At 31.5% G+C, this 13,938-nt stretch overlaps 2 protein-coding genes and 2 pseudogenes across 4 annotated transcripts, besides 2 other annotated features; 1 reads left to right on the plus strand and 3 right to left on the minus strand.

Annotated features, from left to right (window-relative positions):
- Positions 1–4,691: 4,691 nt before the first annotated feature.
- Positions 4,692–5,543: a mobile genetic element.
- Positions 5,544–8,012: 2,469 nt separating this feature from the next.
- Positions 8,013–13,938: part of a mobile genetic element that runs on past the window's edge.
- On the minus strand, positions 8,693–10,060 carry TVAGG3_1055380 (annotated as a pseudogene). Its single transcript has one exon. A coding segment is annotated over exon 1 (1,368 nt).
- On the plus strand, positions 10,893–11,366 carry TVAGG3_1055390 (uncharacterized protein; the record flags this gene model as incomplete). The annotated part of the gene is made up of 1 exon (XM_051255860.1): positions 10,893–11,366. The coding sequence occupies one exon, from the start codon at positions 10,893–10,895 to the stop codon at positions 11,364–11,366; it is 474 nt and encodes a 157-aa protein (XP_051081434.1).
- On the minus strand, positions 11,525–11,980 carry TVAGG3_1055400 (uncharacterized protein; the record flags this gene model as incomplete). The annotated part of the gene is made up of 1 exon (XM_051255861.1): positions 11,525–11,980. The coding sequence occupies one exon, from the start codon at positions 11,978–11,980 to the stop codon at positions 11,525–11,527; it is 456 nt and encodes a 151-aa protein (XP_051081435.1).
- On the minus strand, positions 11,995–12,352 carry TVAGG3_1055410 (annotated as a pseudogene). The gene has a single exon. A coding segment is annotated over exon 1 (358 nt).

A 13,938-nucleotide genomic window follows, 5' to 3' on the forward strand; every position in this document is an offset into this window, starting at 1 on the left:
CGTATTTTAGTTTTAGCTCTTCTTTGTGGGCTAAGTTTTCATTACTGTACGGTTTGGGTTGCAACTGTAAGAAGTTTGGTCTTGCCTTTAACATTTGTTCAATTCTATTTTATACTCATCCGCTATTCCATATATGTCTTCAGGGCTTTTTGTTTATCTCTTTCATCTTTCCAGTACGTTATATATTAAGTAGTATGGTTCTTATCAAAATTTATAACATCTTGTTCCATGTTTTGGCTACTTCTGCTGCTTTTCTGACACTTTTTTCGCATATTCCTCTGTACTTTAGTTCTTTCAGTATGTTCTTCTTTTTGATTCTTTTTCTCTCGTCTTAAACTCAGTTTATTTCTTTGTCTGTCTTGTCATATTCTTAAGTTTTCTTTTTGTTATTACTTATTATGTTTCTGTATGTCTATGTTTGACTTTCTTGACAAAAAGCTTTTATTGATTTTTGAGTTGAACTCAAATTCATTGCTTTGAGGGTATAAGCCTGATTCGGTCTGTCCAGCTCCACCATAGCCTGCATTTTCGCTAAAGTGCCGCTCTTAAACCTCAACTCTGATGCACAATAACTCGTTTAAAAAGCCATAGGGTTGCTTGACATTTGTTGCAACCATCAGTGGGGTCATCATCATTGTATGTTGCAAACTGTTGTGTGGTGTCAGTTTACTAATTGATGGTATTCAATTGCTCCCTTCTCTTACGGTATATTCTTACGTAGCTTAGCGTAGGCATTTGTAAGTGAAGTAAAAACGGTTTCGTATGAACAGATGTTTATATGACACTTTTTGTTCAGCACAAAAAAAAACATACATACGGTAACAAAATGTCTGTCAGTTTTGATAAAATAAACCGTCCTATCTTGTATTAAAAAAAAAAGGAGAAGAGAGACAGGAAAAAAAAACTTCTCAAAAGAACATATACTATCCTAGAGACGCCTGGATTAAACATTATATAACAAAAAAAATGAAGCGAACAAAATAAAAAATAAGAACCAAAATAATTAACGTAAGTCCCGAGAAAAGATAAAAAAAAAAATAATACTATATTGACGATGCATACTTAACAAAAAAAAAGTATCACCAGGAATAAGGCATAGTCCTCAAGAAATTATATTAATGAGGCATAGAGGGACGCCAACGCGCTGTGAAAGAACAAACCTGCCGAATGAAAACTTCAGTTTATACGTAAAACATTACTTCGGGCTTAGAGGGCGCAACGCGCCGTGGAAAGCCCCACTACTTTTTTTTTTTTTAACTAATGATAAAATTTGTTGCCCTGCAAAATCAAAAATTTTTAATAAACGGTAATTCCATTGTGACGTTAAAAATATGTTTTATTCTCCAACTAAAAGATAGTATTTAATGATTATAAAAATCATAAATCTTTGAGGTAATTCATTAGACTTGTTTATCGTTGAAACTTTCGAACCGCATGAAACGACTGATTAGAAATAGATTAGATTGGAAAATAATAGCGGAAACCAAATTCAGAAACACTATTGTATGATTGGATGATGATGACAAAAGTATAATCATTCACAATCAAAGGGAAAAATCTAGAATTATCACCCAATAAACAAACCTAAGAAAGATGAAAAAAAATCCAACAATAAAACGAGTATTAAAATAGATGGCTTCTATTTGGATGTATGATACTGTATCAGTTTATGCAAAATTTGAAAATACTCATTTTTCACGAAGTGTTCGAACAGAACAAGACCGTGAAAGCGTCAAATTTTAAAAAATGAGATATGTCTCAAAATCTAATGCGAGGATTTATTGATTTTATTATAATACTCCATTCTTTTTGTAAAATACTGCGCATCAGCCTTTTCCTTGCAAAAGATCTGGAAAATCGAAAATACCAATATTATTATCGAATTAACATGCATATCTTTCGTTTATTAATATCTATTTATAAATAATTAAATACATCATCGAATTTGAAATACTATTGTTTTAGTGAATCAATTTCTGTATCCTATATCGATTTCTACAATTCTGGGATTTAATGCACTTCATTATGATAAAAGTTTTTCCTCAAAAATGTCAAAAAGTATTTCGCCTTTTAGAGAAATAAAGAAATTAAAAATATATAAAAAAATATAAATAAAAAAAAAAATAATAATTTTTTTATATCATATACAAACAATTGTGAAAACATATATGCAGGCGGCAACCACATAAAGTAATAAACATATCAGTATATTTATGAGAATTGAAATAACCTCATCATATAAGTTTGATTAAGAAAAGCTAAATTCAGCGTTTTTCAATTTTTCGATCAGCGAAATGTTCGAACCGCATACCTATTTAAAATTGCCTAATTTCAGTCCCATCCCTCTAGTTATTCGTTGAGATAAGGATGATTTGAAATTAGTGCAATTTCGACGCCGAACCCTCTCCATTTGCCTCAAAAATTGTAAGGGATATATAAATACTCATTGCTATAAATTAATTATTTTATTGTTATATTTATTATAATGAATACTGTCAATCGCATCCTGAAAAAATTGCAGTTTTTGTCCTATACAAAAAATACCTTGAAACGGCGAATTACATTGGAAATCGAGGGGTAATTCATTATCATGCGGGTCATTTTATTTTTTTTTCATAATTACATATATATATGAATAATAGATTATATGTACCAAATCGAACAAAGTTAGTGAAATTTTTACTTTATTGATATGGTATTCAAGATATACCCTCTGCCGAGTAGGTGACAAAAGTGAATATTTAGAACAACCGTCGGATTATCAGGGTGAAATCGTTGAACACTTTCGTCTTCCGTAGCGAGTGGTGTTGTATACAAAAGGTAACTTTCGGATTAGCGTGAAATCTGCTAAAAAAACTCTGAAGATTTGAATGGAGAACACAAAGAATTGAATATTTACGTCCTAAAAAAGACGAAAAATGAAGCCCAGATGTGTCTCGAACTAGGGACTAAGAGCAGCAATCCCACTGTTTATCAAAAATTTACACTACTCATGCATCTCTCACCTCAGTCGATTATGAGATCAACTATATGATAAATTTTTCTCCATATATTGAATTCTTGTGGAAAAAGTGGACAAATACGCAAACTTTGACCTCTTCTTCTTGAGAAAACCGCAAAAAAATCTATTTTCTGGTCTTATAACAAGAGACAAATTGAAAGCGAAAAATATCTGTATAATAAATGCCGACTTTTTATCAAGGATGAAAATTATTAATAAAAGCTACTTCGACATTTGCCTAGAAAATATTGTTGGGGCATTTTTCTTAAGGAGAGGTAGAGAGAAGGGTCAAATTTTGCTATTTGGTCCACTTTTCCATCAAAATATAATGGAGAAAAAAGTTATCAGCTGATAGTGATCTCATTCACTGAGCTGAGAGATGCATGTGTGATAATTTGATTAACAGTGGGATTCTGCCTCTAAGTCCTAGAGTATCGATGGACACATTGGCTTCATTTTTCTCTTTTTTAGGGACGTAATATGCAATTTTGTTTCTCCATTCAAAATTTCAGAATTTTTTTTGCAGATTTCGACGCTACATGTCCGAAGGTTACCTTTTGTAACAACCACCACTGCCTCACGAAAGACGAAGTGATGATCACGATTTCACCCGTTGAAACCAGACAGAGAAATAGTAATATAAAAGAGATATGCAACTATAATATAAGTCAGCTTACTCGTTTTCGGCAAAAGGTGAACCAAGATAATTTTTTGAAGTAGTCGCCATAACTTTAATCGGTTGAACATTTCCAGCATTGCTACAGATTTGAATACAAGAAATTCTAAGAGTGGCCACATAAAAATACGTACTTTAGACTTGAGTTAGATTGCTACCAAGCAATAATTTAAAAAGATGACTTTGAGTTTTTGAGTAATCAAAGAGTTAAAATCATTATTGTCTAAATCAAATAATCCATAACGACAGAAGTTAATGTTTTTTCGATTCAGTCATTTAAATTCCACTGTTTAAAGTATACCTTCAAAAAATCAAAATATCAAAAAAAAATTGTCCCGGAATAGGTTATTGGCTTTGAATTTTTGTCTGCTTTTAATGATTTTCATAATGGAGGTATATATTTTAAAAGTTGACCAAAATTCACCATAGATTTTTGAGGATTTAAATAGCTCAATAACTTTTCACCGTGTATCTTTTAATTAAAAAGAAGCTTATTGGTTTCAGTTAGTCATATAAAGTTGATAATTTTACTCTTCTATTTGAACCCCTTACATTTAGCTAATGTTAATAATACAGATTTCCAATCTAGTCCTTTATAAGAGAATTGTGAATTTGTTATAACTTAAAAAACAACAGACTATAGCTTACACTTTCTTATAATAAAAGATTACCTGTTAGTAGAATCAGTATGAAATGTGGGTTTTTGGCTTATTGAAGCATTATTATACATTAATTGCCATTAATCAAAAGAATCTATATTACCCAATAAGATATAAATTGTGTCGATAACTGATTTTCCAATAAAATTAGTTTTTAGTGCTGATCGTTAAAATAAATTTAATTTTTTATAAAAAAATCACATTTAAAAAGAAAATACCTTTTTAGTAGCTCGAAAATTCCGTTGGTGGCATTTCGGGCCGTACTTCAAAATTAGCTTCTTCTTCTAATATGCAAGCGAGTATTTTAATATGAGCCAAATCGGATCGGCGAAAGAGGAGTTTAAGTTACCTTTGTTTGTCTCTTCAAATAGTGAAAGAGTATGATACATTATAGGTTATGATTTATTATGCATTATTAATCATAAGCTATAGCCGAAAGATTATAAGTGGGGTTGAGAAGAATTGAATATAACACAAATTAAATTTGAATGTAGTTAAATTGCTTGTTGTTTTTAATAGGTATTTAATTTGAGAAATCAATATTGAAAAAATTTAAAAATTGAATGATTGAAAAGAACAGAAAGAAGTCTTCTTTTCAATTTCGAATTTGTATCAGTGTGTATTGTATTCACATTATTATGGCAAATAAGATATTTAAACTTTATTTTTTGAAGGAAAAATCAAACAAAAATTGAAATTAATTCAAATAATTTTAGTGCAAAAATAAACTAGTTATATGAGGTTTAATTAATAATTATCTATTCAAACACAAGAAGTTATGGTAATTTAAAAATATTTTTGTGCAGATTCAATTGAGATTAATCAAGTCTTCTTTTTCGAATTAATATTAATGACATTATTAGCATTTTCGAACTTCTAACCAATATAGGGAAAAAATGGGAGACGAATGTGGAAATTTGCTTAAGACATGGGGAAGTTGTCTGCAAGAAGCTTTTAGCTCTATATCTCTAACAAATTAATTTTAAAAACAAAGAAACCGAATAGTTTACAGCGAGGAAAAAATGAACAAGGCAAGACTTAGAATTTTCTAGGACATAAAGGAAATTGTTTACCGAGTTTTTGGCTCCTTATCTCTAACAAAAAATTAATTTTTTTAAAAAAAAGACCGAATAACGTTTCACCAGCGAGAAAAAAAATAAAAGGCAAGATAAGAATTCTTGACATTAAAGAAAGTTGTTTACCGAGTTTTAGACTCTTATTCTCTATAACAAAAAATTATTTCTTTATTAAAAAAAAGACCGAATGAGTTTCCAAAGCGAGAAAAGAAAAATAAAAAGGCAAAATAGAATTTTCTAGACCATAAAGAAGATTGATTTTACGAGGTTTTAGCTCTTATCTCTAACAAAAAATATAATTTTTAAAAAAAAGACCGATACGTTTCCACAGCGAGAAAAAAATAAAAGGCAAGATAGATTTGTTCTAGACATAAGAAGTTGTTTACCGAGGTTTTAAGCGTTTATTCTCTAACAAAAAGATTAAGTTTAAAAAAAAGACCGAATTACGATTTACACAGCGAGAAAAAATAAAAGGCAAAGATAGAATTTTCTAGACATAAAGAAGTTGTTTACGAGTTTTAATCTGTATCTCTAACAAAAATTAATTTTTAAAAAAAACCGAAATACGTTCAAAGCGAGAAAAAAATAAAGGGCAAGAATAGATTTTTCTAGACATAAAAGGTTGTTTTACGAGTTTTAGCTCTTGATCTCTAACAAAAAATTAAATTTTTAAAAAAAAGACCGAACTACGTTTTTCACAGCGAGAAAAAAATAAAAGGCAAAAGATAGGATTTTTAGACATAAGAATTGTGTTTTACGGTGTTTTAGCTCTTATCTCTTAACCAAAAATAATTTTTTAAAAAAAAAGATCGCGAATAGCGTTTCGACACGAGAAAAAAATAAAAGCAAGATAAATTTTTCCTAGACATAAAAGTTGTTTACACGAGTATTTAGCTGCTATCTCTAAACAAAAAATTATTTTTAAAAAAAAGACCGAATAGTTTCACAGCGAGAAAAAATAAAAGGCAAGATAGAATTTCTAGAATAAAGAAGTTGTTTACAGAGTTTTAGCTCTTAGATCTCTAAACAAAAAATTAATTTTGAAAAGAAACGACCGAGTACGTTTTCAACAGCGAAGAAAAAAATAAAAGGGCCTAACATAAATTTCTAGAAATTAAGAAGGATTGTTCACGGGAGTTACGCTCTTTATCTCTAACCAAAAAATAATTTTTTTAAAAACAATAGGAACGATACGTTTCACAGCGAGAAAAAAAATAAAAGGCCAAGATAAGAATTTTTAGACATAAAGAAGTCTGCTTACCAGATTTAGCTCTTATCTCTAACAAAAAATTAATTTTTAAAAAAAAAGACCGAATACGTGTTCACAGCGAGAAAAAATAAAAGGCAAGATTAGGACATTTATAGACGATAAAAGAGTTTGTTTACCGAGTTTTAGCTCTTATCTACTTTAACAAAAAATTAATTAAAAAAAAAAGACCGCACAAAACACGCCAAAGAATACGTTAGAACAGCACGGCGAGAAAAAAATAAAAGGCAACGATAGAATGATTTCTTAGCATAAAAGAGTGTTTACCGAAGGTTATTTAGCTCCTTAATCTCTAACAAAAATTTGATTTTTAAAAAAAAGACCGAATACGTTTCACAGCGACGAAAAAAAATAAAAGGCAAGATAGAATTTTCTAGACATTAAAGAAAGTTGTTTTACCGAAGTTTTAGCTCTTTATCTCTAACAAAAACATCTTATTTTAAAAAAAAAAAGACGAATAATACGTTTCACAGCAGAGAAAAAAATTTAAAGCAAGACTAGAATTTTCTAGCCAATAAAAAGAAGTTGTTTACCCGAGTTTTAGGCTCTATATCCTCTAACAAAAAATTAAATTTTTAAAAAAAAGACCCGATACGTTTCACAGCCGAGAAAAAAATAAAGGCAAGATAGACAGTTTCTTAGACTAAAGAAGTTGTTTATTGAGTTTTAGCTCTTACTCTAACAAAAAATGTATTAATGTTTAAAAAAAAAAAGACCGGAATAACGTTTCACAGCGAAGAAACAAAATAAAAGGCAAGACTAGAATTTCTAGAATAAAAGAAGGTTCGTTTACCAGATTTTTAGCCTCTTATCACTCCTAAGCCAAAAAATTATTTTTAAAAAAGACCGCCGAATACGCTTTCACAGCGAGAGAAAAAATAAAGGCAAGATAGAATTTTCCTAGAATAAAAGAAAGTTGTTTACCGAGTTTTAGCTCTTATATTCATCTAACAAAGAAATAATTTAAAAAAAAAAGACCGAATACGTTCAACAGCGAAGAAAAAATAAGCAAGGCGAAGATAGAATGTTTCTAGACATAAAGAAGTTGTTACCGAGTTTGTAGCTGCTTTCGTCTAACAAAAAAGTATTAAATTTTTAAACAAAACAGGACCGTAATACGTTTCGACAGCGAGAAAAAAAAATAAAAGGCAAGATTAGAATTTTTCGTTAAATGAAAGAAGTTTACCGAGTTTTAAGCTCTTATCTCTTAACAAAAAATTAATTTTTAAAAAAAAGCCGAAGCCGTTTTCACACCGAGAAAACATAAAAGGAAGATAGAATTTCTAGGAAGTAAAGAAGTTGGGGTTTACCGAGTTTTAATTCTTCTTTTTTTTGTTTGAACTTCTTGGAACGTTAAGTTCTGGATTTAGTTCAGGGTCGCAAACTATTAAATGAAAGTGTCTGGGTATACCAATCTCTGTTATCTTAATGAGAACAAAGAAGCCAGACATAAACTTTTCACCAATGGGTTCCTTTTGGTCATCATCGAATAAATGTCTCATGAGATACTCTGTGCTTAACATCTCTCCTTCAATACTTTTGGAATACCTTCTAAAGTATAAAGTCTTGCTATAGCTGAAGGATATAATGAAACAGTGTCGAAGTCAGCAATGAGTTTCTTTTTGCTCTTTTGTTTCATGTTATCTGACAACATACATCTTCCACCTTGAATGCAGCTCGAAATAAATTCTCTTGGTTTATTTGAGAGGTCATAAAGATTTCCATTCGGGAAGTATACTCTGTTCTCAAACAATTTGTTAGCAATAGAACAAATACTAACGTAGTCATAAACGTTTAAATCAAACTCTTTCAATAAGTCATTGCGGAACTTTACAAAACCTTCTCTTAAAATTCTTACATCTTGTTTGCAGTAAAACGTGCTATATTTTTCTAAGTCGAAGTGGTTTTCATCTATTCTGCAACCTTTGATGGAATCTATGTTTTTCATGAATGTATCTGCATCATGGATAAACTTACATGCTTCAGAAATGACACCAGTTCTGTTGTCATTTGCTAACAAAACACTGCTGTAGTAGTTATATGGAAATACTTCTTTCGGTCCTGTTTGTAAGTTAAACATAGCAGGAAATAGTTTAAGCTTCTTATTTATAACACTGTAAGAGTCTTTTATAATAATTGCCCGTCCTTTATATAAACCAGTTATTTGCATTGTTCGTGAACCTTTAATGATGGGAGTTCCTTTCACTTCTGTCATGTGTCTTAAGATGAAGTTTATGTCATAACTGAGGTTGTGGAAATATATTAAACTCTTGTCAGGAAGTCTTTCCAAAAATTCTGTTGCACAGTTTTGACCCCAAATGCTTTCACTCACTGAACCATCTTCACTGTCATAACAGATGTTAAAAGCTTTATGAAAGCCGTCTGTGCTACACTCAAAGTCAGCAAAGAAAACGTGCTCAGGAATGAATTTACATTTAGCTTTATTTACTTCTTTTGACTCTGCTTTCTTCTTCAGTTGTACACAATACTTTGGAGCATATGTCAAATCTTTAAATGGTGCAAGGTTCTGTTTATATAAGTCAGTAGTATATGTGAAAAGTTCTCCATAAGAAATAGTTCGAAATATTTGCACTCCCACAATGTTTTCATAACATCCCATAGCGGTGTTGTTCTATCATAACGAACTACATATTTATCTTCTCTCTTTGTATAAATCTTCATCTGTTTCTCAATGTTCATTCCACCACACTCCTTCAAGATTTCTATATAGTTTCGAATGAAGTATGTTGTCATTGGAAGTCTTTCATTTAGCATGTAGTGGTCTTCAACAAGAAGTAAGTCAATAGTTCTAACAGTTTCGCATTCTTTTGGTATATATCTCTTTATTTCATTATGTCTTGAGTCATTGAAGTAACCAATGGTAACATTAAATGCTATACCTGTTGCGTCAGAAATTTCTTGTACTTTACTTTGAGGAAAGTCTCTAACACGAATGACTTCTCTCATGTGGTCAATAGTTTCTTCATTTACTCCAGCCTGAATGCAAGCATAAACGAAACAATTGTCCTCTGTCATAAGTGTTGCAGTTCTTTTGTTCAGTTCATTGAAGATTTGGTAGCGTTCAAGATTTATAGGTAATGTGCAAAGATACTTCCAGAACTGACCGCTTCTCTTCTTATAAAACTTCTTTTCATCATTATCTTTCCAAAAGCTTTCTATAAGTGCTGGGTTTCCTGTTTGCTTAAGAGCTTCCAAAATGGCTTTCTGGTCATTTGTCAGTGTGCTTTCATCTCTATATGGTCTCTTTTTTGGTTTGCCTTTCTTTACATCTGACATCGTTAAGCCTTCATATTCTGTTAAATCATACATCTTTATTTCGGTAAGATTCTTTATGTTTGTCAAGAAGAAGTCATAGTGCATTTCAACAATACCTGCAGCATTTGCTTCTATCTCTGATATAAAGTTCTCCTTCAAGAGCTGATGTAGTAATGTTCCAATATTATTGAGGTTTAACGTAGAACATTCATACTTTCCACCAAGTTTATAACATACCATCCATCTCTGTTGTGAGTTTATTTTAATTTTCTCTAAGAGTCTCATGAAAACCTTACCGAAATGTTTGTGTAAGTAGTCTCTGTTTGGTTCATCTAAAGCTTCGATGTTAAAGTCAATGAGTCTATTGCCTGACTTCACATTTCTCTTCCTATTCTCTTCATCTTTCTTTAACCATCTCTCACCTTCTTTTGGTTTGTCGTCAATGGAACGAATGACATCGTTAGCTTTGCGAACTTGTTCTATAGCACTTTTAAACATCTCTCTTCTCTGTTGTTTCAGTGTGTCATCTCTCTTTCGTGTTTCACCAACGTTTGCATGGGCTACGCCCGCGCCGTCATGCGGCTTTGTTATGTCAAACATTTCTCTTCTTACTTCATGAGGTATTGAACGTCTATGATATAAGTCAATAGCAACGTCATTTAAAGGAAATGTTTTGTTATTAATGTAATCATGAATTCTATCATAAGTTATTTCACCATTATAGTCATTGAGGATGTCAGCGAGTGCCTTTTTGTTTGTTGCGTAATGTTTTGCAACATCTATGTTAGCTTCTGTAAGAAGTTGTTTTATTTCCGAGTGTTCTAACTTAGACAACTTCCGATACATCTTTAGTAGGAAATAAAAAAAATATTTTTGAAAAAATTAGATTAGATTTTTTTTAAGTTATTTTTCAAAATAATTTAATATTTTTATTTTAATGAAACACATGCAAGATTGCAAGTTCTTTTCATACAATGCTCTCGCTACTGTCATCAAGAATGAGTTCAATAATGCTTCAAACGTCAATGTTATCTTTAACAAGAAGTTTGTGAAAGAATCTAAGTTTGGTCAGTATGTCAGACCATTAGCTATCGTCATTGACCGCAAACGTTATACTTCACAAGAGTTAGCAGTAGTTTTGAAACAAAAGGGTTTCTTCGTGAATGTCAAAGATACACACTATACTGTCATAAAGAACTCCAACATTGACTTCTTCAGTATTGCTATGAATCTTTCCGAACAGAAAGAATATAAGAAGGGTGAAACATCTGTGAAATATTATCCTTCATCTCTGAAGACAATAACGAACAAAGATGTTATACAAAAGTTCTTACCAAAGGTTGAAGAAGCTTCAATTGACATTGACGAAGGAAGTGAAATGGTTGAAGAAATTGACCCTGAAGCTATTTAACCAAAAATATATTTTTGGTGAAGAGGTGAGATATCACCTAGCCGCTTTGCGGCTCTGACCCTTTGGGTCTGTTTTTTCACCTCATTCTCTCTTCGTTAATGTTGTCGTGACTTCTTCGTTAATGTTGTCGTGACTTCTTCGTTAATGTTGTCGTGACTTCATTCTTCCTCTTTGAAGTTATCGAAATATTCTGTTATTTTTTCCTTCAGTAATGTTAAGTCTTCTTTGAAGGTAAGTATTGTGCAACCTTTGATGTCATAGTGTGTTTGAGGAAGAGTATTTTTGACAATTTCCTTTATTTGCTCATTCGGTGTCATTGAAATCGGTAAGTTTTCACGATAGAACCAGTTTCTGTCAGATTTATATATTTTAGCAAGGTCGTAAAAGCTTTTGTTGTTTCTTCTGACTAAATGCAACATAACCATATCTTTATCTTCTTCATTTTCCAACTCTTCAGTATAAATCATATACTTATAACTCTTTTCCTTTCCTTTTGGTACTGAACGTGGTATTCTTTTCTGTATGCTTTTGTCTTTGGATTCAATGACTTCATCTTTTGCTTGAAGTTTCTTTTCCATCTCTCCACGTTCTGCTTTATATAGTTCATCTAACATCATGAAAATATAACAAGCATAACGAGGTGAAGCCCACATTGCTACAGCATTTACTAAAAGTCTATGAACATAATAACCTTTCAAACCAGGTGCCAAATTCTTGCGATTTTCGTACGGAATCTCTTCCCTCGGTTTTCCGAGGGAAGCAATCATATGAGGAAATTCTTCTAAAAGTTCTTTTGCCTGTTGGTTTTCAAACCAATGATATGCTTGCTTTGTAGAACGAAGAGCGTTCATTATACTTTGCATTTGATACATATCATCTTTGACTGAACGAATGAGTCTCAATTGTTTGTTATATTGTATGTATTCGTATTCTTCATTTATGGCTTCATGAACGATAGCAGTTGTTGTGTTCTCTAATGTTGACATTACTGTTCTTACATACAGGATAAAAAAATAAATAAAATAAAAACTAACTTTATTTTTTCTGAGATAAACACTATTTCTTCACAACATTAAATTTTATCCTGTATGAAATGACTTTAAAAAGATTATTGACTGACTTCGAATACTATCTCATTGACGCACTGACAGACCCTCAAAACTGTGTTGAAAGTTCTTTAAGCTTTAAGATTGAAGGTACGACGCATTTTGTCTTCACTTACGTATTGAAAGAATATGACCGTTATCATAACGAAGTGAATCAAACACTAATAAAATTTGTAGATAAAAAATTGGTTAACAATGAATATTTTAAACGTGAAGACCCAAACACTGCTGGAGATGATGAAGAATACAGACAAGTTATTGAAAAAAATAACGCAAGATTAGATGCAATAGAAAAGAAGTTTAATGAATGTCTTACAAACACGTATGAATATCTTATGCAGTGGGAAGCCAGATGGAAATAAATTTACGTCAAATATGCAATTTATAAAATCTTATGTCGACAGGCTACGTAGCACAGTGGTCTAAGGTGGTGTTATGGAGGGGTCAAGGTCTGTGGTTCGAACCGCGACAGCGCCGTATTTTCTTATTTTCTTTATTTGTCTTGTTTGTCGTGAATAAAAAGTGTCATAAAAGTGCTCTATCTTCCACGGGAATAAATAAAAAATTTACTTTATTTCTTCTTTATTTCTTTGTTCCCGTGGAAGAAGGGTTTTGCTGTTTTTTCTCAGCCGAAATCAATGATTTTTTCATTTTTGGAATCCTTAGCGAATGAGGAATCTTTTCTCTCGTGGAAGCTTTGACCTAAAATATAATTTAGGTGAAGAGGTGAGATGTCACCTGTTTTCTCACCTCTTTTTTCACCCTCGTGACTTTGTCATAACTTCTTCGTAAATGCTTTGTCATAACTTCTTCGTAAATGCTTTGTCATAACTTCTTCGTAAATGAGTGTAAATGACCAAAAATATATTATAGGTGAAGAGGTGAGATGTCACCTAGCCGCTTTGCGGCTCTGACCCTTTGGGTCTCTTTTTTCACCTAATTTCTCACCTCTTGAATTTTCATGAATTTCCTTAAGATAGAAAAATAACGTTAGTTTTATTTTTATTTATTTTTTTATTTTGTATGTAAAGATATGATTTCAACAATCGGCACAACAACAATTCAAGCCGCGAACGGCGGGACTCTGTCCACAACAACTTCACCAAACTCGTTAGTCATGAATCCAACATCTATGTTAGTAGAGATGAAAAGCTTCATTCCTTCTTCATATACTTTCGAAACAAAAATCCAGAAGATAAAGCAAGAACTTTTAACAAGTAATTTAGACTGTAGTGCGAAAGATGAAACAAATGAACAGTATCTTTATGAAATGCAGGACATTATTGACCATTTACCTAAACTACCTGAAATTCAGCATCAAAAACTAACTATTCCTGAATTCGATGAAATAGAAGTGAAACCAACTGACTCAGTAGAAATAAAGAAGTTCATTCGAAAGGTAAACTATGAGTTTCTAGGATTTCATTGCAACCATAAGGTTATGGACAAAGATTGCGACATGGTAT

The sequence above is a fragment of the Trichomonas vaginalis genome, chromosome I (genome assembly GCF_026262505.1).
Source record: "Trichomonas vaginalis G3 chromosome I, whole genome shotgun sequence".
In the NCBI taxonomy this organism is placed as follows: Eukaryota; Parabasalia; order Trichomonadida; family Trichomonadidae; genus Trichomonas; species Trichomonas vaginalis.